Below are 23,023 nucleotides of genomic sequence, written 5' to 3'. Positions count from 1 at the left end.
CCTTGCATTGCCTTGAATGAAGTGAAACTTCATGGTAATAAAATAGCAGGAGGGCATTCTTTACATAACAGTGCTGGAGTAGCCTGGGTTCCTCCAGAGGATCTGTAAAGTGAGAGCACAGTTCCAGCTGCATGGGCCAGTAAAAGATCTGGCACCACAGCTGTCTGCACGAAGTTTCTTCCAATTGAGGGTGGTGGCCATGAAAACAATTCATGTTGCAGCAAGATCGTGAGATGCATGTTTGGACTCCAGTTTTTCTGCAGCAGAAACTCACAGAAGTCAGTGAAGTAGGCAGCTCTGGAAGCTGACCTAATCAGATGACTGAGACAGATTCTTTTTATTCCTGATAGTTTCCATTGCCAGTTCTGTGAGTTCGGACAAGAGAATAATGAGAGCAGATACACTGATAGTGCTCAAACGAAGGTATGTGGGTTAGTCTGAATTTCCAACTGACTGCTGTCTATTAAACATCACAGGAGGAGCCAATGATAAAAATGGCCAGTACAGTGGCTAGAACATGTGATTTTCAGTTCTTTATTTCATGTCAATCACCTTCACATGTCCTGTGCAGTCAGTTATGAATATTGATGTGTAAAGTCCTTGTTTGCATTAAATCCATGGTTCTCAAACTGCTGTTGCAGAATCAGGTGGCTAATGGTATTAAAATAACAGTCATGATCAAAGGGACAATGGCAGTAGTTAATTAGTGGACATCTGTGACATTTCAGCATAGATGAAAAGCATTTCTGTGCCCTTTACAGTTGAATTCCGTGGTTGCTTCAAGGAGATCTTGACAACTGCTTTTTGCTCTGATTTTATGCAGTGCTTAGCATAACAGTACTGATTCTGCCTGTTTCTGGATCAGTTACTACAAATAGCACAGTAATAAAATCTTTTAAATACATTGGTCTAAATTATCTCCTGACCTTCAGCTGTGTCCTATCAGCATCAGACTACAATTCTCCACGGGCTTTTTTGATCTTTATATCGATAGCCAAGATGTGTCAGAGGCTGAAACAGGTTTAGCCATAATAGAAGAGTAATGAAACACAGTGCTAAAGTATTAAATGTTGCCTTCAAAGTATATTTAATGAGTCGTGATGTTAATATGGCGGTGTAGTAAAGCAGTCTGTAAAAAATACAGAGCCGAACAAAGCAACCCAAAGCCAAAATTAAGAACCTAATGACCAGAATAAGAAAAAATAGGACAGAATTCTGAAGTCTGACTTTGAACGCAATTGCTTTAATTTCAGTAGGTATTTTGTAGTTACTTAAAATTTTTAAACTTTTCTATGATCCTCTCCTTCAGTAATTAAGCCAATTACAATTAGAAGCACAGGCAAAATAATGCAAGCTAGCGTATGGTTACTGTATTGTGCTCAGAAGTGACTGAGGTTTTTTTGAGAAGAGTACCAGCTACAGGGGAATATTTTCCAGAACTGTGTATGAACCTAACAAGGCTAGAAAAATGAATCCATATTTTTCTATTATTACATTCATGCATGGAAACTGTGAGGCTTTTCCATTAAATGAAACACAGGGAAGAGAAAAAACCTCCAGAAAGACAAAGAATCACACTGGCCTTTATTAGTCTGTGACTTGAGACAATGGCTGACATCAGTATTCATTTTGTTTTGTCAAGTTGTTTTGCAAAATTTAGGTGGGCCATAACTAATAACAACATACAGGAACTCTCTAACTAACCTCAGCAATTATTTTTCTGCTTATCACTTTGTGCTGTCCTGGCTTCCTCTTAGAATTTGTGTAAGCACTTTTGTGCTTATTATAATCTTAGTCATGTGCTGCCAGCATTTCAATAAGTACCTCCCACAAAAATGTTTCTTTGTACTGTGTACCAAGTTCTGCATCTTTGTGCACAGAAAAGGAGGGAGAATGATGGGTGAGAAAATTTAGATTTTTAAGTACCTCTTCTAAAAAAAGTGGGAAAAAATCCCTGATAATCTGTGGTACATATTTACCCATTTAATATGGGTAAATACAGAGAAATAGTGTGAGATTTGGCAGAATAATTTGTCAGCATTTGCAAGACTACAGTCCTAAAATTGTAATGTTTGTTGACATAAAACCATCAGAATACAGGCCTCTGTTGTTGTAAAGGTATTTTCATAGTACAGAGAAAAATTTTATTACTGCACACAATAAAGTCATCCAAACAATCTTTAGCTTTAAAATATTTTTAATGTGTCCCTTCTGCCTTAATTCGAAAAAGAGAGACCTAGGAGCACTATTCTAAGTTAATGGCTATTCCTGAGGATAAAAATAATTGGATTTGAGAGGAAAAAAATTATGCAAAGATAGTACCTTATTTGGAGACTTGTAGGTGGGTCCAGATTCTTATTTAGATTAAGTAGGATGAGATGATATTTTCCTATAATCAATGGTATTTGCTTGAAAGAGGTAGTCTGCTAGAAAAAGCTCATCTGAAAGAATACAGTTACAAGAAAACTGTTCACTTTGAGAATGGTGAAATAGGAATTTGTATTTCAGTTGATAAAAAGTGATCAAAAATTTCACTGCTTCCCATTCTAGAGATGTACCTGACATTACACAGAAAAAACATCTGGATTATTTATCTAAGTGTTGTCTTTTCTCAAGGTAAACTTTCTGGTTTGGTGTTACACAGTTTCTGGTGTTACTTGCAGCTGACTATTACACAGAAACAGGAGAAATCCTCTATGAGTGTCTTTTGTCTGATAAAGATATTTCCTAGCTTTTATTTTTACTGGCTAAACTTCCATTGAGAAGGCTGAAATAAAAGATGTACAGTTGTCAGGGTTTCTACAAAAACCTCCTGTCTTAGATGTCAATTAGTAGATGAATAAAAACATCTCTTTCATAGCTAATCTTACAGTTCATCACAGGTTTTGGACGACAGTTGCAATGCAGGCTAGCTCCTCTCTCCTAAAACTTCATCCCACATCTGCGTGTGGTGAGGTATCAATGACCCCTCCCAGGAGTGACCACCAGTCAGGTGGAATGTACTTCCTCCAGTGCAGTGACTTGCATAGGTCTCATGTGCAGAGGATGCCCACAGTTTGGCTAAGTGAAGAATATGTATCTGTTTGGATGACAAAACACTCTGAATAGCCTGGAAATGCTCCTGGAAGAACCCGTGAACCTTGTTGTGCAAAACCACAAGTATTTCTTAATACACAGCTTCATGATAATCCACATAATTATTAAGGTAGCAATGCTTAATGGATAAGGCCTGAGCAAGAGTTTAGAAAGGTCCTGAAGATATGCTACGTGTGACCTTGAAAAAGGCTTTCTTAGCTTCACTTTGCTCCTTGTGCTTTTTGTCACTTTCCATTATGGGAGATCACTGCACAGTAGATCTTCAGCTTCAAACCAGCCATTGATGTAGCACAAATAGCTAACAATCATAATCATTCAAGTAACAATAACCTCTCTTTTTCTTCTCTCTCCTCTTTTACCTTCCTCTCCAGACATACTTTAAAGTAGCCAAAAATAAACTGAAGAGGACTAGAAATGTGTGGGAATGAAGTGGTGTTGATTGGCTGTTAATACCTTGTAGTGGTTTTAATTATTGTGTCTTCCATATCCTGTATTTTGTTATATTTTCCTTCTCTGATGAAGTAACCTGACACAAATTTCTGTAGAAACGCAATAGTCCGTCAACATCATTCTTAGATTAACATGCTGAGTTTCTGTGCCAGCAGTGCTTACCTTTATGCAACCCAATCTCCAAAGTTAAATCCCACCTGTTAGAAGACTTTCAAAAGGACAAAGCCATCTGAGGTTAAAGTCCTTGTCTTAAACAGATACTGGCCTTAACTACTGTGTTTCTCCTCAATATCTTCACTTAATCCATTAAAAATCTATAAAATATCAAGAAACCAGAAAGCTGTGAGAAATTGTCTTTAGCCTAGGGTCATAGTTCATATTTTATCTTCGGTTTCTGTCTATTAAAGGGCATGACTACCACATTTCTGTGTTTTCTTTTGATGTTTGTCTGGATATATTCAGCTCTCCTGCCTTCAGAGTCATCTGTGGGTACATTTTTTGGCTGAGGTAGTCTATGTCCATGTTGCTTTTTATTCTCATCAGGGGCTGGATCCTGAAGTCTATTCCTGAGCACAGAGCCAAGCAAAGGGCTGTGTTCAGCCACTGTGATGCTAATGGGAGAGCACGGCATCTACTGACCAGGGATTGAGCAACAGGTAACACAGGTCTTGTGAAAACCCTGCAAGGACCCACAGGGCTGCGGTGGGTGGGCATGGGGCAGGCAAGAGCTGGAGAGAAGCTCAGAGAGGTATGTAACAGGTGGTAGAAAGCCTAGGGAGCTAAGGCTGTTGGAAGTGGTTGTCCAGCTTAGGAGAAGCTTTGGAGAAAGTATAGAGGATTGGGAGTCAGAGGAAATGGGTATCTCATTTCCCAGGACCCAGAGCAGCTGAGGAAGAGCAGCTGAGGGGTAAGGTGGAGTGGGAGTCTATGATGGATGACTGCCAGCTAGGCTGAGAGGACACCTCTGGGGAGAGGGGCAAGAGGGTTTGAGGGGATGAGAAAGGCTGTGAAGGCAGGCTTGTAGCATGGGTTACAAAGAGGTCTGTGTCTCTGTGGGACTGATATGAACCTTCCAACCAGGACCTGTGGTGGAAAAGTGTACCAGATAGCCTCCACATAGATCTTCACTGATCACTCTCATTCTCCTCATCTCAGCCACACCATCACTTTTTGCTTTATGAAGCAATATAAGACTTTTATAGGCAAATAAAAATTGAGGAAAGGATAAGGTCCCTTTAGTTTTTCTACAGTAGTTTGTTATGTTTGATACCCTGACATGAAGGCTTGCCACAGAAGTCATCCTGCTCGCTGGAGGTCCCCTGGTGAAAAGATTTGCTTGTGTGTATGAAAATGAAGCTTCTGACCTAAAACCTTTAAAGAAGCTTGCAGGCATATAGAACCAATTCAAATTTCTGTTTCCATGAGATAATACCCTGGTACTAATGACTGAGGTCTATAGTTTATTCAGTAAAATGTCCCAAGTCCTTCTTCCCGGGGCTTCAGGGCTTTGGGAGTTTTTTATCTTTTTTATTCTTTTAGATTTGATAATCCTATTTAACCCTCCTGAAAATGGGACCCCAGGGAGAGCTTTTCAGTTACACACAATTAGTTTTATAAGCAGCGTTATTAAAACATCCATTGGCTGTTTGGTATTTTTAAATTCCGTTATTAATAGCGATAGAGCCCTTTGTATGAAGAACAGAGGGTGGCATTATATGAAATCATTTCAGACCCTAATAATAATTTTCCTGCTTGTGAGTAAAACTAAGAAATTAGCTTTCTTGTCTAAAATTTTGTTGAAAATCTGATACTCCTTTTCTCGGCTGATCCTTTCTCCACTTCATGATTTTTCCCTCAGGTGCGTAAAATAAGGCTTTGTTGGATCCTGAGAGAAAAAGAAAGTTCATGGAGCACGGCCAGCCCTGAGGAGTCTTGCTAGGTTGATGTCTCCTTGCCTAAAGCTGAGAGCTGTACTCCCCTATAAATGACCCCATTGCCAGAGGCAGCACATCAGAGGATCACTGCCCAGTCCAGCTGCTCTTGGACTCAAGGCCACAGAGCTGGAGAAGGGCTACGGTTGTTGCTAAATAAATTGAGGAACTGTTGCCTGCACTGGGGCAGAAGGGAGGCAGGTGCTGGAGTGGAGCCTGCTGGGATATGTGAGGCCCATGTGAGTCTCATGGTTATACGGGTGCAGGAAGGGTTGGGTGAGAGCAGGCATCTGCCCACTCCAGATGCAGTCTCCAGAGGAGATGGTGAGAAACAGGATATGTGGAGGATATTATTTCTCCCTGCTGCATTTTCAGTATCCGATTCTGTGTTACATGAAGCTTGTGGCTGTAGGCAAACCACAACATCCACTAGGCACTTTTTTTCTCTCAAAATTTGACTGGTTTTCTTTCGCACCAGTGTATGATTTTGTCTTCAGCAATATCCCATAACAACACATTCCCCAATTCCTCACTGTATGAAAGGGTGCTTTTTCTTATTTTTAAACCCATTGCCTGATAACTTCATTCTTATGAGGCAGACTGAGCAGTCATTGCATATTCACCTCCCCCTTGTCACTCCAGATTCCCATTGTTCCCTGGGTATTGTATTTGACAAGGCTGTATTTTAGATCTTGTACTGAATTTAACACAAACATAATGGTTAAGGCTCTGAAGTTGTGGAGTGGAGCTGAATGCACTTCATCTTTGTCTGCTCTCCTGGGACTGTTGTGCTGCCATCCCTATTCCTGCCAGGCCACTTAATTTACATTTTAAAACTTGGGATATAGAATGGATATGTAAATTGACCTTTCAGTTCATACAGTAACTCCTGATAAATAGTTTTAAATTTAAATCCTAACCATAAATTTAGGATTTAAGATATAGACTGGGTTCCTGTCCAACTTATACTGAAAGGATCGTAAGAATTTGATTTGAGAAAACTAAAATAAGAATTCAATTAAAAAACTAATCAGCACTATTATTTCTTTCTGTGGAAGGTTCAGAAACTTGTGTTAGTTTTGAATGTCCTTTTCAAATGAGGCTTTGTCTTTTTGAACTTACATTCAAGATTCTCCAACAAAAAACAGAAAATAAATGAGAGCATACTCTCATGAGAAGGCCTGGTTTCCACTGTGATGTCCACAGACTGCCCTCTTCTCCAGAGTGAGATCATTCTGTTTCTGGAAGCAATATCAGCAAATTACTTTTGTTTATGAACATAGTAAAAGGAGTGTGCATTCATCTTTATAACACACAGGATTTAAAAATGAAGAGAAATGTGTATAAAGACATTGCTCATTTCCTGGTATTTACAGAGTCATTATCTTTCACCTCATGTCCTCTTCCTCTGCTCTTCTTAGTTTTACAAAACCAAAATAAAATTCACAAGGGATTCCAGTGGACAATATAATTTTTTTTTATTTTGTTTAAAAATATATACTGTAAGCTAAAAAAATAGATTATATACACATATATATACACTGGCAAGAAATAGAAAATGGCACTTTTTCTAATAAGAATAATCACAAGTTATTTGAATATCCCATAGTGTCTGTAGATATTTATTGGCAACAAAACTATCAAGAACAATGGTTATCACTCACACTAGACTAACATTTTCTTTACATATCTACAATTGTTCTAGGGCCTTGCCAGAGAAATTAATGGCTGGTGTCTCACATTAATGTGAAGAATATAATTTGCTGCATTCTGTTCCTGGGCACGGTGGGAAATATAGCCCTTTAGTCTCTTTTATTCCCATCTTTTCACAGGAAATCTTCGTATCTATGACACAAACACAACAAAACAGCATAACTTTATATTCCTATTTGGTACAGCTGTCCATAGCTGAACAAGCTGCTAGATGATGAAAAAGCAGGATCCCTGGATTTAGATGGGGATACAGCATTGCCATCTGCAGTTCTACACAACTGCCTTTGTTATTTAGTTGGTCATTGTCAGCTGGATCTCTTACTGAGCCCAGAGATACTTTAGGAGTAGCTCTTTAGAGTCAGCTCAACACAACAAAACTGAGTTGCTCCTTTGGAACTGCTTAGTGTTTGTTTTCCCAACAGCTTAGGTTTACAGAAAGGATTTGTGAAAAACAGCTTTTTTTCATGAAAAAAATTCCTAATAAACACTTGCCCACTTCTCCACATTTTTCTGTTTTCAGTAGGAAGAATGATGGCTGATGCCTCCTCCCATTTTCTTCCCTAGACAATTCCACAAAGAACACCCCATAACATGTAGCTTGGTCTTGGCACCCAGCCTGCTGCCTGGAGCCTGGCTTGGGGTATTTTAAAAGAAACTTCCTTTTCCTTCCCTAAACCTCTGCTTTCCAAAAAAAGCAAGTGAAACCTAAGAAACTGAACCCTTCCCCAAACCCAGCTGGAGGGCTGGAACTTCCAGGGGGAGATAATCTGCCTTTTCTCTCCAATCCTGACTGTTAATAATTCAGAAATATGTCACTGCACTGTGTCATGAAATGGCACGAAGCCTCTGCACTGCAAGATGAATGGCTTCCAACTCCATTGAAAAAACAGCACTTTTAGCATGAGTAACAGGTTTTTCTTGCCACTGCCCACCGTGGAAGGTGTCTGCCCCACTCAGGTGCTGACTCAGCAAAGGGAACCATGATTCCAGATTCCATGGGAAGGTGGAATCATAAAACAACAGATGCACTCACAAATTTCATTTGCTCATTTGCTTACAAAACACCTAGTCAGAGGATAGCAGGACAGAAGAAGGTGAGGGGGTTTTTCTGCCTACAACTTCAAAGGGAAATGGAACTGGCTGACACAGCTGTTTTCTTCACAAAGAAATTAGGAAATTGGAAACAGAGGGTCATTTAAGGCAAGGACCAGCGGCTGGTATTTTTCCTTGTCTCGTCCCAAGGAGTTGTTAATCTCATCTCATTTTGAAGAAACCCAAGAAAGTATGTGTGCAGGCTCATGGGAAAGCTGCTCTCTCTTGACAGGGTGGGAGGAAAAGAGAAAAGGTCAAGAACGGAGCGTGTTTACCTAAGCCATGTGCTCCAAGCTGTGTGTTGCTGTTGAGTGCAGCTGCTTTCACTCTGAGCTGGCATTTTGTGGTTTTGAATACTAGACCACTAAATAAAATATGGGGTTTTAATACCTTTTTTAAAAAAATATATCCAGTGTGGGCTGCTAAAGTAAACAGAATATTGCACGAGTGCACATTGCGTTCATATGACCAGAAGCTTAAAGCAAAAACAGGAGTGCAATTAGGAATCAGAACCAGCAGAGGCCCTGGATTGCAGCACAACGACAGGCAGATATAAATTTCCTTTTAAAGAAATATACTTGGAGGACCAGTTGCATAATTCTGCAAGCTAAGGAGAGCACTGACTCACTGAGTCAATATTTTCTAAATTTTCTGGGCCAAATTCAAGTCTTGTTCAAGACAGAAAACATTTTCAAACCAAAGAAAGGGCCTGACCATGAGAGTTACAGGCAACAGCCTCTGGTCCCTGGATCCTTCTCTTCCTGAGACCATGACTACTGACTACCTTCTCAGGATGGATTTTCCTTCAGCTTCAAAGACATTGGGCAGCTTGTCCTTTATATTTGATATTCAGTAGATTTGTGCCATTAGTGTACTGAGTAGTTCTTCTGGTAGCTTTTCCCGCTCTTTTGACTAGTATTCAGAACAGAAAAATACAGAACTGAACAAAGAAATTACTACATGTCCTGTTGAAAAAGAAAGTAAACACACATTTACTGAAGATAAGAAATTAAGATGTGCAGAAAAGGATGGAAGTACAGACTGATCTTCAAAAACAGATGTAAGCTGAGATGTTTAGCTGTTGCAGCCAGGTTAACAAAAGACAAAAAAATGAATAAAAAAGTTTTAAAAATTGACTTAACAGGGTTTTAAGCAAGGGAGCATGGCCTGCTGGGATGGATGAAAAGCAGATAGTAAGACAACCTAGTAAAGCTGAAAGATTTGCTTTGCGATCTCCTCTGGTATTTCAGCTCTGATGAAGCAAAAAATATATTTCCCTGAGGTTTTAAGCCGATCTGGTGTGTGGCCTCTTGCACCACTACAAAATCCTGTTCAGGTTTCACGGTCTGCTGTGAGCAGGGTCTAAGGTGAAAGCAGAAGCAGTCTGGGAAACCTGAAAAACTTCTCAGGGACTTTGTAGTAGTTTTTAATATTTTATGGTTTAATATTTGCATGTGTCTTTTTACTTTTAAAGATGTCTATTAATATATTTTATGCCTTTTCTTTACGTAGCAGTGCAAAAGAGTTGGACAATCTACTTTCTCACTTTTTGACGGGCTTCAATGCCTGCAGAAGGCAGGACAAGCTGGCTCTGCGCGAAGTGCAGACCACAAGAGAAATCTGTATTTTCTTTACAGGTCGTCTTAAAACTGTGTGGGAAAAGATATAAAATCGGTGCTGGCACCTGAAACAACAGGGAGCCTTGATAATCTGACTCCTTTTTCCCCACCATTGTTTGATCAGCAATAGCAGATAGTGCTCTGTGGGCTGAATTCCTCATTGTCTTGCAAATCAAAAGCAAGTCTTCTGAAGCCAGATAACTTTAAAGAATGCAAATTCAGTCAAGGCCCTGATGCTAGAGGACCTTCTAGTGAATGAATTTACCTATTGCTCAGGCAAGTACTCCTTCCTCAGCCTCCTTCCTGAGCTATGGGTACTTTGGGAAAGCTTAATGAAAGTAGAAAAGAAAAAGGTTAGAGGAAAGGAGAGGGGAGTAAAAATGTCTAAATGTAGTTTTATCTTAGAATCACAAAACCTCCCTTAGTAGAAATGAACTATGACAACAGAGGAAGTGTAGTTTCTGGATTGAAGTGCTGTTTTGTGGTACTCCTGAAAGAATTCTGCTTTGTCTTGTCAACCACAACTGATGGCAGAATGCCAATTTTCTTTTCAACTGGCTGTCATGAGTATTTGCTGATGTTTCTGAATGAATGTTGATCAACGGAGCTCAAAATGGATTAAACTTTTTAGCCTATCACTTAACTAAAGATATATTTAATATGGTAAAAAAAATTATGTTAAAAAATTTGATCAGCCTGTAACTATTATTCAGCCTATATTTTCTGTAATTGTAATAAGTTACTCAGTAATTGAAAAATTTTTACTGATAGTATCTAAGCAGGGTTCTTTTTAGAATGTATGAATGTATAGTTGTAATTAATTGCTCATAAATAAATTCATTTAAAAAGCACCCTACTGTTAACTTTTTTTTGAGAAAATAATGGCCATGTCTCACATCCAGAGCAGTAGAAGAAAGCAATCAAGAGATGTGGTTATTAATTGTTTCCTTGTACCTACAAAGTCTTCTTTCCCTATGTACTTATTTAAAAGCAGCAGAAAAGGACTATACAAATGATCAGAGAGATGAACAGTGTACCTAAGAAGGCTTCTGGAATTTTCTGGAATTCCCATTTAGCAGAATGTAGTAAAAAATTGCAGAAATATAAACTAACAAAAATACAAAAAGAGACAAAACCCTGTAGAGGTACATCAACAAATAAATCAAAACAAAACACTTTTGAGATTTTATCTTCTGTCTCTCTTCCTTTAAAATAGACACCAGGACCTGTTTTGGAAAAGTGTAGCACACACCTATTTTCTGAGTGTGTGCAGAACACACCTATTTTTCCAGGAACAGTTGAATTCCTGTGTTGTGAGACAATTAAATTAGTTTTGCCCCAGATGAGGGTGAAAGAATGTTAAGGGATTTTTTGTAGGCTAACCTGCACCCACTGAATTAGAGTTGAGAGATCTGAGCACCAAATATTAAATGTATTAAAATTTTAGATTTTAATACTTCACTGAAAACAATGTAAACCTAGGCTCCACATGCTGAACTCATCCATGAATAGTTCTGTTTCTAAAACTGATCTCTGCCTAGAAGTCAGTGCAATCAGAAATAGCTCCTTTTAGAAAATGCCCCATAGAATACAAGTCATTTTTGTTGACCTCATTAATTTAATTCCCCTTTCTTTTCTTATTTACTCAGAAGCCACTAGCACGCTCTGGCAATCTGTAGTTGAGAATCATAGGGGTAGACCCAACATCAACTCAGTTAAAAAAAAAACTTCATTCTGTTATGCCCTGCAAGTATCACTGAAACATAAATGTACACAAATAAACTCTACACAGGGGTATACTTCCTAACCGATTTTCCAAAACCATATTTTGGCCATCTACTCTTCCTCCATTTTGGAGAAGGCACTTGCTCTTAACACCTCCATGCAATTCACAAGAATCAGAGCTCCAGTTAACTCTCGCCATTCTTTTGTTACTGGGTTTTTCATTTTATCCAAGGCTGATTGCAGGTCTTGTAAGACGTCCCTGTAACCATCTCCATAATGGGCAGCCCAAGTGTAGAGAAAGTCATATGCAGGTTTCCACATCATCTGAAAATAAAGGGGGAAAAAAAATAAGCTTTAGTGCCAGAAATTTAATTCTTGAGAAAAATATAGCTAAATAGTTGAAAAGTCATAGAAAAGACAAAATAAGTGTTTCATCACTAGGCATGCTGAAATGCTTTATAAAAAGAGGTATTTTGATATAAAAACTCCAGTAATCTTATTTACATTATTTCTATGAAACTCTCAAATTCTCAGAGACGTAAATAATAGATAAATTCTTCATTCAGATGATTATCACCAAGTCAAGATATATCCTTGTCTGAAACTAAGTCAAAGAACAAGACTGGAAGGAAAATACTTTTATCTTTTGCAATGCATACACCCAACAAAAGTTTCCCTATTGGTTGTGCTCTTGATGGTTACTGCCACATTAATCAACATCCTTCTGTCCCTCTACTCAGCCTGGAAATTTTAAACACACTTTCTACCTTTCAGAAAAGTTTTCTGACAGCAGCAGCAGAAACTTAATCTGGCTACTGCTGTGAAAGACAATAAAAAATGCTTCTAGAAAGATGTCAGCATCACCAGGAGGGCTAAAGAGAATCTCCAGCCTTTAATGGATACAGGGGACAACATTGTGACGAAGGATGAGGGAAATGTTGAGGCACTTAAAGCCTTCCTTGCCCCAGACTTAAATACCTGGACCAGCTGCTCTCTGAGTATCCATTCCACTAAGCTGGAAAACAAGGATGGGGAGCAGAATGAAGTCCTCTGAATTAATTCAGGTTGGATATTAGGAAAAAATTCTTCACTGAAAGGTCAGGAACACTGGAACAAGCTGCCCAGGGAAGTGGTTGAGTCACCATCCCTGGAGGTATTTAAAAGATGTGTAGGTAGTTAGCCACATGGTTTAGTGGTGGACTTGGCAGTGCTGGTGTAATGGTTGCTCTAGATAATCTGACTAGCTAATCTTAGAGGTCTTTTGCAACCTTAATGATTCTATGATTCTAACATGATTTATCTGTAAAATCTATTTTTTAAAATACGGAAAGCACCAAAACACTATAAAATAGACAAGTCAAAAGTTTTTACAGGTTTTTTAAATCAGGACATAAAATATAAAATTTTTTCAGCAAGAAACAAAGGAAATTAAAAGATAGGTTACAGTGGCTTTTGGTTTTTCAAACTAAAATTTATTTGGTTTATGCCAAACAAATGGAGCAAATCCTTAGCAGGTGTAATTTGTCATTGGTCTAATGACATTAATTAAATTATAGCAGCATGATTCACATACCAAGCTGGACCTTTATCTTTCAAATTCCTGACTAAATTTGCTCAGTTAACAAACAAAATAATTATTTTCCCAGCTAGTGCTCTTCCAAATGTTACTCGGGCAATCAAAATTCTGGTTTCGCTCTCCTCATTGGCAATAAAGGTTTTGCAAACAGCAGTTGAGTTAACAGTTGCAGGGATGATGCACAAATCCACAAAGAAAACCATGACTCTCCTAAAAGGTTCTGTCATTCACTGTCTTAACAGGAACATACTTATGCATGGTAATAAATGTATATGGACTGAAGACTGCACATATATACATATATATACATATATATATATACACACACGCGCGAAAGTGATCAGGAAGTTCAGATTTCTTAGTATCTTTTCCTCTTTTATCAAAAATAAATAGCTTCAATTTTATGGTTGTGAAGGCTAACTCTGAAGGAAATTGGTTATTTCCTCAATATTATCTTATTAAACTGTACACAATATAAAGCATTAATTCCTTGACTTAAGCTTTATTTACTTGATCCCTGGAGGAACTGAGTAGGAAGAGAATTTCTTTGCTCATAGTTCTGAACTTTCCTCCATATTTCTGGGCTAAGATCTTTCAGCTCACCCAAGACTGATTCTGTTATTGTTTCTGTAAACATTTCCCTCAACTCCTGCTTCCATACCCAAATGGAAAGAAACCCATTAAACTTACAGGCTGATTAGTCTAGTCTAGTCTAAACTTACTGTCTCATAACCTGATTAGTCTAGTTTCTACCTTGAGTTTAAGTAATAAAAAAGTGCTTATGCTTTCAGTGAATTTTCTCATTTTAGGTCTGCGGGAGAGAAAGGTATCATCATTTACCAAAATGAATGATGCCTACTTTTTCCTTTAAGCAAGTCCATCTTAAATCATAACCATAGGGTTACAGAAAGAGAAAAGTACACTGGTGGTAGGTGGGAAGAAGGAGATTGATGAATTTTTTCAGGTTTTTTTTAGAGAGGCTAAGTTAAAAATAATTTTTAATGTACTACTGTAAATATTAGATATTATATGTTAATGAATTGAAGCAGGTCACCACTGTTGTATTTATGCTGGGACCAGACAATTTCTGTATTCCCATTTTTAGCTTGATAGCCAAAATAGCCAACAAGAGAAGCTGGTATTTCCTACATGAGAAGCTGGTATCTCCTGAAATTCTGTTACTGGATATGCTTTTTCTGGGTCTCCTTCTTCCTTTTCTTACATTCCTGTTAGACCAGAATATTTAAAAGAATGAGGGTACAGTCTTCTGTCTTCACTAGAATGTGAAAAGACAATGAATATGAAAAGATGTTATGCTTTGACTTATGCTGAAGGTCAGTCTGACATTTTATTAAGACAATTGGCTGAAATATCCATAAATACAAACCTTAGTTTCCTCTAATCTATAACAACTGGTTTTTGTTGTCTTTTTTTAATCTAAGACAAAAGAAAAGAAAGAAAGAAGAAAAAGGAGAACGTAGGGATCAAAAGTTTACAAACTGGTCACCACTGATGCATAATTAATTCAGCAATAATCTACACACTCATCACATTAAACAAGTTAAAACCCACACATGTGAACAAGCACAATTAAAAAGCTCACCCAAAACCAATAAATCCTCCATAGGCCAAATATAATCCTTGAGAAATGACACAGAAATACACAAAAATTCTGATCTTTGATTGCTTGTTGAAGGTTCTCTGAAAAAATAGAGTATACTGTATTATGGAGTTTTAATTATGATGAATTTCACTGCACTATGTTTTGTCAGCAGACATTGTCACTGAAAGGCAGAGAATTTTCGGGGGGGGGAGGGAGTTGTCATAAAAATAATGAAAAAAAACTCTTGAAAACAAATTAGTAGGATGTATGAGGTAGAAGAGGCTTCCTGGAAAATCAAAACTCATTTAAAGAGAAGGAAATATTTATTTATAAATTTTCTTAATATATAAAAATAAATAGGTATGATACTGGAAAAACAGTCATAAAATTGTTTTATTTCTATTGTCTATTAGCAAAGGGAAAATATCCCCAGATAACATGGAGACCAGCAGAGTTGTATGTTGTTCATGTCAATAATTCCTTCTGTAGAAAGCTGGGGATTTGTTAGCCAAACACAGAAAGTTTCGTAACTAGAACAAAAGTATAGGAAATTAGACAAGCCACTACCTAACAGTAAAAAAAAAAGAAAAAAACCCTAGAGAGTGGACATGGGATTGGAAAGGCTGATAATTTTATGAGAAAAAATTGGAGGAAGACTTAAGTACCCAGAACAGAAAAAAGATTACACAAAATGGCTCAAAGAGAAAAACTGGATCTGAGAAGGAGGCAGTGACTGCAAACAACAATTATGGAGAAAATTTTGTTGAAAAGTACAGAAGCACTGGAGTAAACACATAGAATTTTGATCAAATATTGATTGGGGATGGAGGGCAGAACATTCGAAAGGAATAAGAGGCAGTAGTTCATGATTAGAACAGAAATATCTTGATAGTTATCCCCAAGAAGATGAAAATGAGATGACAGATTCAATGGATTCAGACAGTCAAAAGGAGAGTATGTCTGGCAGGGAATAAGAAGAATCAGCTGCAGGGAAATAAAAAAGGAAGAAAAAAATTATCTGGAGTAGTTGTGAATCTGTGAATGGGAAATAGCAATTCCTTTGGCACTATGAGATGGGGAAGAGGAAATGCAGTCTGGATTATGTACATTACCTGCAGAAATCAGGAGATGATGGTACGGGCAGAGGGAGAGTCAAGCCTGAATATAAGCTCTCGGGTCAGAAGCATCATGCAGCAATGATCATAAAAAAGGAATTTTCAGAGTAAAAACCAGTCTGGAACCTAGAAGTCATTGGCACATAACTCTGTGGGAAAGAATGGACCTACTGCATGATTTGGTGTTAAAAGAGAGAAGGGCAGGAATTCACCTGGTTGCCCAGGCAAAGGTATGCCAGAGGCAGAGGCTGACCCTCAGCTCAGCAGGGTGGACAAGGATCCACCCCAAGTTGTGTGGCAAATCTGATATTGCATGGATGCCATGAGTTTCTCTGGTCATCTCAAATGGCACTAGAGATCTCATTAGACACCTAAATTGCTCCTTAGATGTGTATGCACTAAAATACATCTGAGAGGATAAATTGACTTTTATACAGACCTCAAACTTCTGTATAAGAAAAATACTTTACAAAGGAAAAAAAATATCATGGTCTACCTGAAAAACTATAAACTTAAAACAGATTTGCCACATTCATACATCAGAAGTAAAATTGGTAAAAAGGGCTTCCAACCTCTTCTCATGCTACTTAAGTTAAATGATAACAACTGCTACACTGGCACAGAAAAGTATTAATGATAGGAATCAGCTGCCTTTTTGTGGAAATAGCAAATGCTGTACAGAGTGTGATTAGAAGTGGCTCCTGCAAGGACCAACTGGTCTTCCTCACTGTGTCTGAAATGACAGCAGAGGTGTGAGCAAGGTTAACAAGTGGACAGGACAATAAAAACAGATTGAACCTAACCCTGAAGCTCGAGACAGGGACTGAGACCTTCACAGGAAAGTGCAAAAGGAAAAAAGCCTGCAAAACAAGGAAGAAGGAAGGTTCCTGGCCGTGCCCGTGCAGAGGAGGAAATGTGCATGCACTGTTACACCAGACCCTTACCTCCAGAGCTACTGCTCCATTTTTCCCTTGGTGGGGCGCTTCATAAGCCTCTATTTGCTGCCTTGTGAGTCGGGCCAGCTTCTCCGCAAGCTCTCGCCAGTTTTTGCCAAGCTTGACAGCTGAAGTCAAGATGATGGTGTCCTGGGTAAGACGTGCCACTAATCCCTGGCAATCTATTTTCAAAAGTGCCTGCAACAATGATTTTCATTAGTGATCCTTAACCAGTAATTGCAAACAGAACATTTTAATTTAATTTTATAGCACTATTCTGCACTTCTACACAAACAGGAAGGCTTGTTTCTACTTTTGTGTTCTTACAAATATGTGGGGTGTTTTTCTACAAAATGGTGTTGCCAACACTTTCAGAGGAAAACTGCCCATGAGCTTAAGAAAAAAATCAAGTTGGCGTTCAGCGGCTTCAGCATTCCAGTGTCAAATGGGTCCTGCCAAGCTTACAGATCCTGAAAGAAAAACGTACTTCTCCAGCAAAAATATTTGGGACAAAAAAAAAATAGCTTCTTAGAAGTATTACGTGAAACTTGCAAATTAAGTTAGAGCACTATTGTACTAAGGTGTGGTCCTTCATCTATTCATTTATATGGAAAATCACTGATCATGTTGGCCAGCACCTTTTGATTTACTCCTCCCACAAAACTAATAAATTTGTGACCATTAAGAAGAAATGCAAACATGAAACTTTTCCCTCCTCCTTGCCAAATGAGCATTTAATGACACTCAAATTAAAATGGTTGAAGGAGTAAAACCTTGAAATGTAGATACGTTGCATTCTCCTTTCTTTATTTGGATAACAGCTAATGGGAAAAAGAAATGTTTTTTTTCTTCTCCTCCAATTAACACCGAAATATTCCACTGAAACTGTTGAGGTTTTCAAGCAAAGACCAAGAGCAAAATACAGAAATTTTCCTTGGTTTTTAGATACTTATTTTTACTGAAATATCAAGCATTTCTGCAGAAATCAGGCACACATGTGATTTAATTTTAAAGTGTTAACCAATAAAATCCTCACAGCAAATAATAGAACTTTGGTAGACAGAGTAGTGAGAAGCTGACTACAGAGTATTGTACAAAATTCCCCAAAACTGGAGACAGAGTTGTTCAGTTTGTCTTTGCTCTGATAAATAAGAATCCTATAAAACACAAAAAATTGATATTTCTTAAAAGAAGTAACCAAAAATTCTACCCAAAAATTACATGGATGACATCTAGATTTATATCTAGCTCTAAAAAGACAAGGACCTGCCTTGGCACTTCCTAGCAAAAATGCATAAATCTCACAAAACAGGACATTGAACAACCTGGTCTGGTGAAAGTTGTCCTGCCCATGACAGGATGGTTGGAACAAAGCTATCTTTAAGGTCCCTCCCAACCCAAGCCATTCTATGATTCTATAAGCTTCATCTACTTCTGCCCCACTTTTTGCCTGTTTTGTAATGAACTCTGTTTCACTGAATTCAGTTAAAAGTTTGGACAATTTTTACCTTTAGGTCCCCCTCTCTGTTTTGTGAAGAAACAGACTTTGCTGTACCTCATACTGGGTCAAAGTTTGATGTACTCCTAAGAATAGTAAGTGGCCACTGAATTTTCTGAATCCTGCTGAAATTTCTGTCAACACTTCAAAGGGGATAGACTAGTTACGAGAAGCAAACTCAGTGGAGGTTTACAGTTCAGGATAGTCAAAAGTCTTTAGATGAATAGCTACAATGTGAGTTTTTAAACATCCATTTTGTGATGCTTTATTTTCACAACAGAAATTTAATTGTCTTCTGTCCCTTAATAGTTTGGTCAACTTTTCTGTCAGAGCCAAGGAGAGTATTAAGTGACCATTAATTTCAAATTAATTTGCACACAGATCAGTAAGTAAATTAGGATTGTTAATAGTGCAACTTATTAACTGGAAGTAATTAGAATAAACTTTTGATTCACATTTGGCAGTATTTAGTCACATAGAAGTTGTCCAACGGCCTCCAAAGAGGTCCATGAAAATGCATACTGAAATACTTGGAATATCCTTCTTAAGCCACTACAACATTGACTATGAAGTAGTAAAGTGTGGATAGAAAATCTTGCTCTCAACATTTGGCTCAAGATATGAACATATAAAGCTAAGCCAGACATGCAACTTAGCATAGACAAATATCTATTTATCTAGACAGATAGATAGATGTAGATTGATATCTATTTATATCAATGTATGTATAGTGGAATTCCCACAGTATAATAATGTTACTTAATACTTCACAACAGGAATGTGAATTTCTCAGGAAAGCAATTTACCAAGACAAAAGGCAAAACAATTCCAATCGTAGCTATTTTAAAACAAAAAAGTCATCTCAGTCAACTACAAAAGGAACACATTTCCTGGAGCCTTAACAGAAGATTGTTCAGAATTAATTGATCAAAGTATTATTCTTCATGAGAGTTTGAATATATTTTCCACCTATTGGTGTCTACAACTTTTAGTAATATATTCAGGTTTATAAAGATCCTGCAAGGATACAGAATCATGTTTTCTTGTCCCTACTCTACAGCTGAGTAGTTTCTTGGGAATACACTCCCAATAAGTCAGTTAATTCACACAATACTTACAACAATAAGTTCATAAAGAAATAGTCTTTTTTTTTTGTTAGCATGGCAGTCTTGCTTCATCTTCTTCAAAACGTGTGCAACTCTTTCTGATTCTTTATCAATATGTGCCTCATTAAAGTCATCCAAAGACATATGTGAGTATCCCAACACCTCAGCTAAAGCTCTCCAATCATAAACACTCTCTGATACTGTAGAGAGAACTACTGAGTAGATATAAGTCAATTTTTTGAATGGCAGTGCAATTTGTTCAACAAGATTCCTGGTTGTTAGCTCACTATCAGCAGTGTCCATAGCTTGTTCTTTGGAAATTACTTTTATGTTTTTGCAATGTACAAGACCAATCTTTCTTCTGAGAACTCCCACATACCACTCTTTCACTTTAGTTTGTCCAATAGCTTTAACTTTATCTTCACCAAGCAGTGCTATTGTGTCTCCTTTAAAATATTCCAGCAAATAGTCAATCTTATTTTGACGTAACACAGTTTTCAAAGCCACTCCGTAGGTACTGACACTCAAAGTTTTGTCTTGAAACTTTGGATATCTTATTGTTGGTACCAAAAGCCATGGTGCAGACTTGATTTCTTTGCGGTTTTGTAGGCGCTTTGGCCTATTAATAATTCCACTTAACTTTGGAGCTGGATCAGGAGTCGTAACATGGAACTGTGTTACTTGGCTACTTTTCAAGACTTTAATCTGAACAAGGAAAACGAAGAAATGCATCTCCCTGCATCCAAGCATGGAAAACAGGAATTGTTGGCGGACCATTTCACCAGTTTTCAACTCCTCCTTTTTAATATTTTTGCTTTGATCTTCCATCTTTACTTGAAAATCTGGATCACAGGATGTCAAAGAAATGTTTAGATCTTGCGGTTTTTCAAGCAAAAATGTATGCTTTCCCCACAGCTGAAACACCACAGGAGGCATACTTTTCCCCCCTTTTTTTATATCACAAATCGTGAGTTTTCCTGGAATGTAGTTATGACCAAAGACTGTAAAAACAGCCGTAAAAGATGGATGAATATACTTGGGACCATAAATTCCAACTGAGACTGTTCTATGGACATAGTCCCACACATTAGTTGCTGGAGGCTGGATTCTGCTTGCTTGTACAGCAATCACTGCATACATCACATGACTTAGGTCCATTAGCTTCACTTGTATGGTATCTTGATAAATATAGCAGTTCTCTAGCTTCTTGAAAGGTCCTTCTTTGTTGAGACTGAAAAAGCACACAATGTCACTCATAACTTGGCTGAGTGGATCATTCTTCACCTTAGCCGCAACTTTCACTTCTAGGAAAATGGCTTCGCTCGTGTTGAGGTTGCTCAGTGTAAGCTCTATCAAAGGACTTACTGTGCTGGACAGCTCATTGTTGCATGACAATGGAGGGTTAAGGATAGCCTTTAGACCAACTTCTTGGAATTCTCCTGGTAATACATGACCCACAGGGACATGAATGTTGATATCTGAGTCAGGTAGCTGTACTGAACCCCCTTCGTGGTTCAGTTTGCAAACCACATGAATATCTGTAGCTTGCGTTTGTGCCCATCCAGGGCTGTGGCTCATGGCTTCTAAATCCAGGCAGGACCGGGTGAGCTGTCGGTGACTCAGCCAAGCCATCTTGTAGGCTTCACGGTCATTTTGAAGCCATGTCATATCTGAAGCTGTAGCTTTTTGAGGTGCTTTCTTGCGAGGATTAAATCTTCTGTTATCAACTATATCCAGGAAGTCAGAAACACTCTTGGATCGTCCAGATCTTCTTGTTGAAGTCCTTCTTAGGAGGCAATCAATATCCAGCTCATCGCCTGAGGAATCCAAAGAGTCCCTATTGCTAGAAATTTTAGAGAACAAATAAGGTTTTTCCTTTAAGATAGAAAGACGTTTATTATTTTCATTTCTGTTGGAAGCAGCTATGTCATGTACGAAAGGGTTGGATCCTGACAGTTCATTCCAGAAAGGATTAGTCTTGGAAACAGCTTGGGCATGTTTGAATACATCAGGCCAGTCAATATCCAAATCCAGTTTACTTTCATTGGCATCTGTTTAAAAGAAAAAAGAAGCATTTTCTAAAGCATAGAGACTTGAGATGTGCCATTCGTGTCCAACTGACAGTCTGTTAAACTAAGTGGTGCCTAAATTTTCCTCCTCAAATATACAAAGATAATTTCTGTACTTTTCCTTCAGGTTTTTAAACAGTATCAACGTTGATTTAATTAAGAATCTTTCTTAATAAAAAGAGTGCTAATAAATTAGTGCTGAATAACAAATAAGTGCTGAAGGATGCAAAGCATCTTCTTCGAGGTGTTGATCATTATCAACTCGTATGATTATTAATCAGCATTGAGTATGATAAAGTTCCATAAGGTTTGAACCATTATATTCCATTAATCTTTGGACTCCTACAAAATGCTGTGGATTTCTTTACTTTGTGTCTGTCCGTCTTTTTGCAAAAATTAAACAATTGCAGCTTCATTTTTCAAACACAGCAGACTGTACAGATAAATGCATTATTCAAGATTCCTTTTCATGCTAGTGCATGTACATGTAATTGATAACAGCACTCTTACAATTTATCTCCATGTACATGGAATTTGTTATATTAGCTTTCCATTAGAAAAAAAAACATTGATAAAATTTATGAGACCTTGCACAACTTGAAGTTTGGAGAGAAATGTTTGTGTGACTACAAATTTTACAAGATTGTATTTAAATAGACAAATACAGGTGTATAAGGGATATTTACATGCATTTTCTAGTAAAAATAGTCATTATTAGCAGTAATATATTTTTTTTCTGAGGAAGAGACATCCTTATATTTTATCTTAACAATTGTTCAGAGAAGCTGGTTTACAGCTGATTGCGACTCACCTTTCTTGTAATGGAATATCTGCAACTTTTTATGGTAAGGCTTTCTACTACTTCATTTTGCCTTTTTTAATATATAGAGGCTATACTGTCCCATCTGTAAACATTCTTGCAAAGAGTTTAAATTTTAGAGGGAAAAGTCATTATTTCTATTTTCTTTACGGTATCTATGGCTTACATTATTACACTTTCCACAGTACTTTCCATTTCCAAGGTTACTATATATTGCTCAAATGCAAGCATAACACTGCATGCATCCACAAAAACAAAACAAAACAAAAAAGTTAGTACTTCTCTTTTTGTTTCCTTTTTCAAATTGTAATAAAAAGCCAAAACCATGAGGTCTTTCCACAGTTCCATAAAATTCCCAGTTTGGAAGTATCAAGGTGGAATTTACCTGTTTGTCAGCTCCCTATCTACAAAGCTCTAATACTGTCTTGACAAGAGCCTTCCAGGTGAGCTGCCGGGGGCAGGGGGATTGAGCCCAGGGGCAGCCTCCTTTTCCTCAAGCACCTTGCCTTGACCAGAGTCACCAGAGGGGGATACACTGTTCAGGCACCCACTGAAAAGCTCTTTTGACTCTGCCCACAAAGGCCAAAATCTTTCTTTGTGCTGTGATGTCATTATAGTCAAATAAGTATTGCATATTAAAAATATAGATTAATTAAGCCCAAAATAAACATAAGG

The 23,023-nt window shown here is 37.8% G+C and overlaps 1 protein-coding gene across 1 annotated transcript in view; it reads right to left on the bottom strand.

Annotated features, from left to right (window-relative positions):
* Positions 1–11,118: 11,118 nt before the first annotated feature.
* The window catches only part of MACC1 (MET transcriptional regulator MACC1), a 33,209-nt gene continuing 21,304 nt past the window's right edge, over positions 11,119–23,023 (bottom strand). The window contains exons 3-5 of the mRNA XM_066182819.1: positions 19,472–21,510; positions 16,865–17,053; positions 11,119–11,950 (exon numbers count right to left, since the gene is read on the bottom strand). Of these exons, the coding sequence (XP_066038916.1) occupies positions 11,738–11,950; positions 16,865–17,053; positions 19,472–21,510 (2,441 nt within the window). The 3' untranslated portion in view covers positions 11,119–11,737. The remainder of the gene's footprint in view (positions 11,951–16,864; positions 17,054–19,471; positions 21,511–23,023) is intronic.

The sequence above is a fragment of the Chamaea fasciata genome, unplaced genomic scaffold (assembly GCF_029207755.1).
Source record: "Chamaea fasciata isolate MVZ Bird 193981 ecotype frontalis unplaced genomic scaffold, bChaFas1.0.hap1 SCAF_1, whole genome shotgun sequence".
Lineage (NCBI taxonomy): Eukaryota > Metazoa > Chordata > Aves > Passeriformes > Sylviidae > Chamaea > Chamaea fasciata.
Note: the sequence above shows the minus strand (reverse complement) of the source record. Positions and strands in the feature narration are given on the sequence as shown.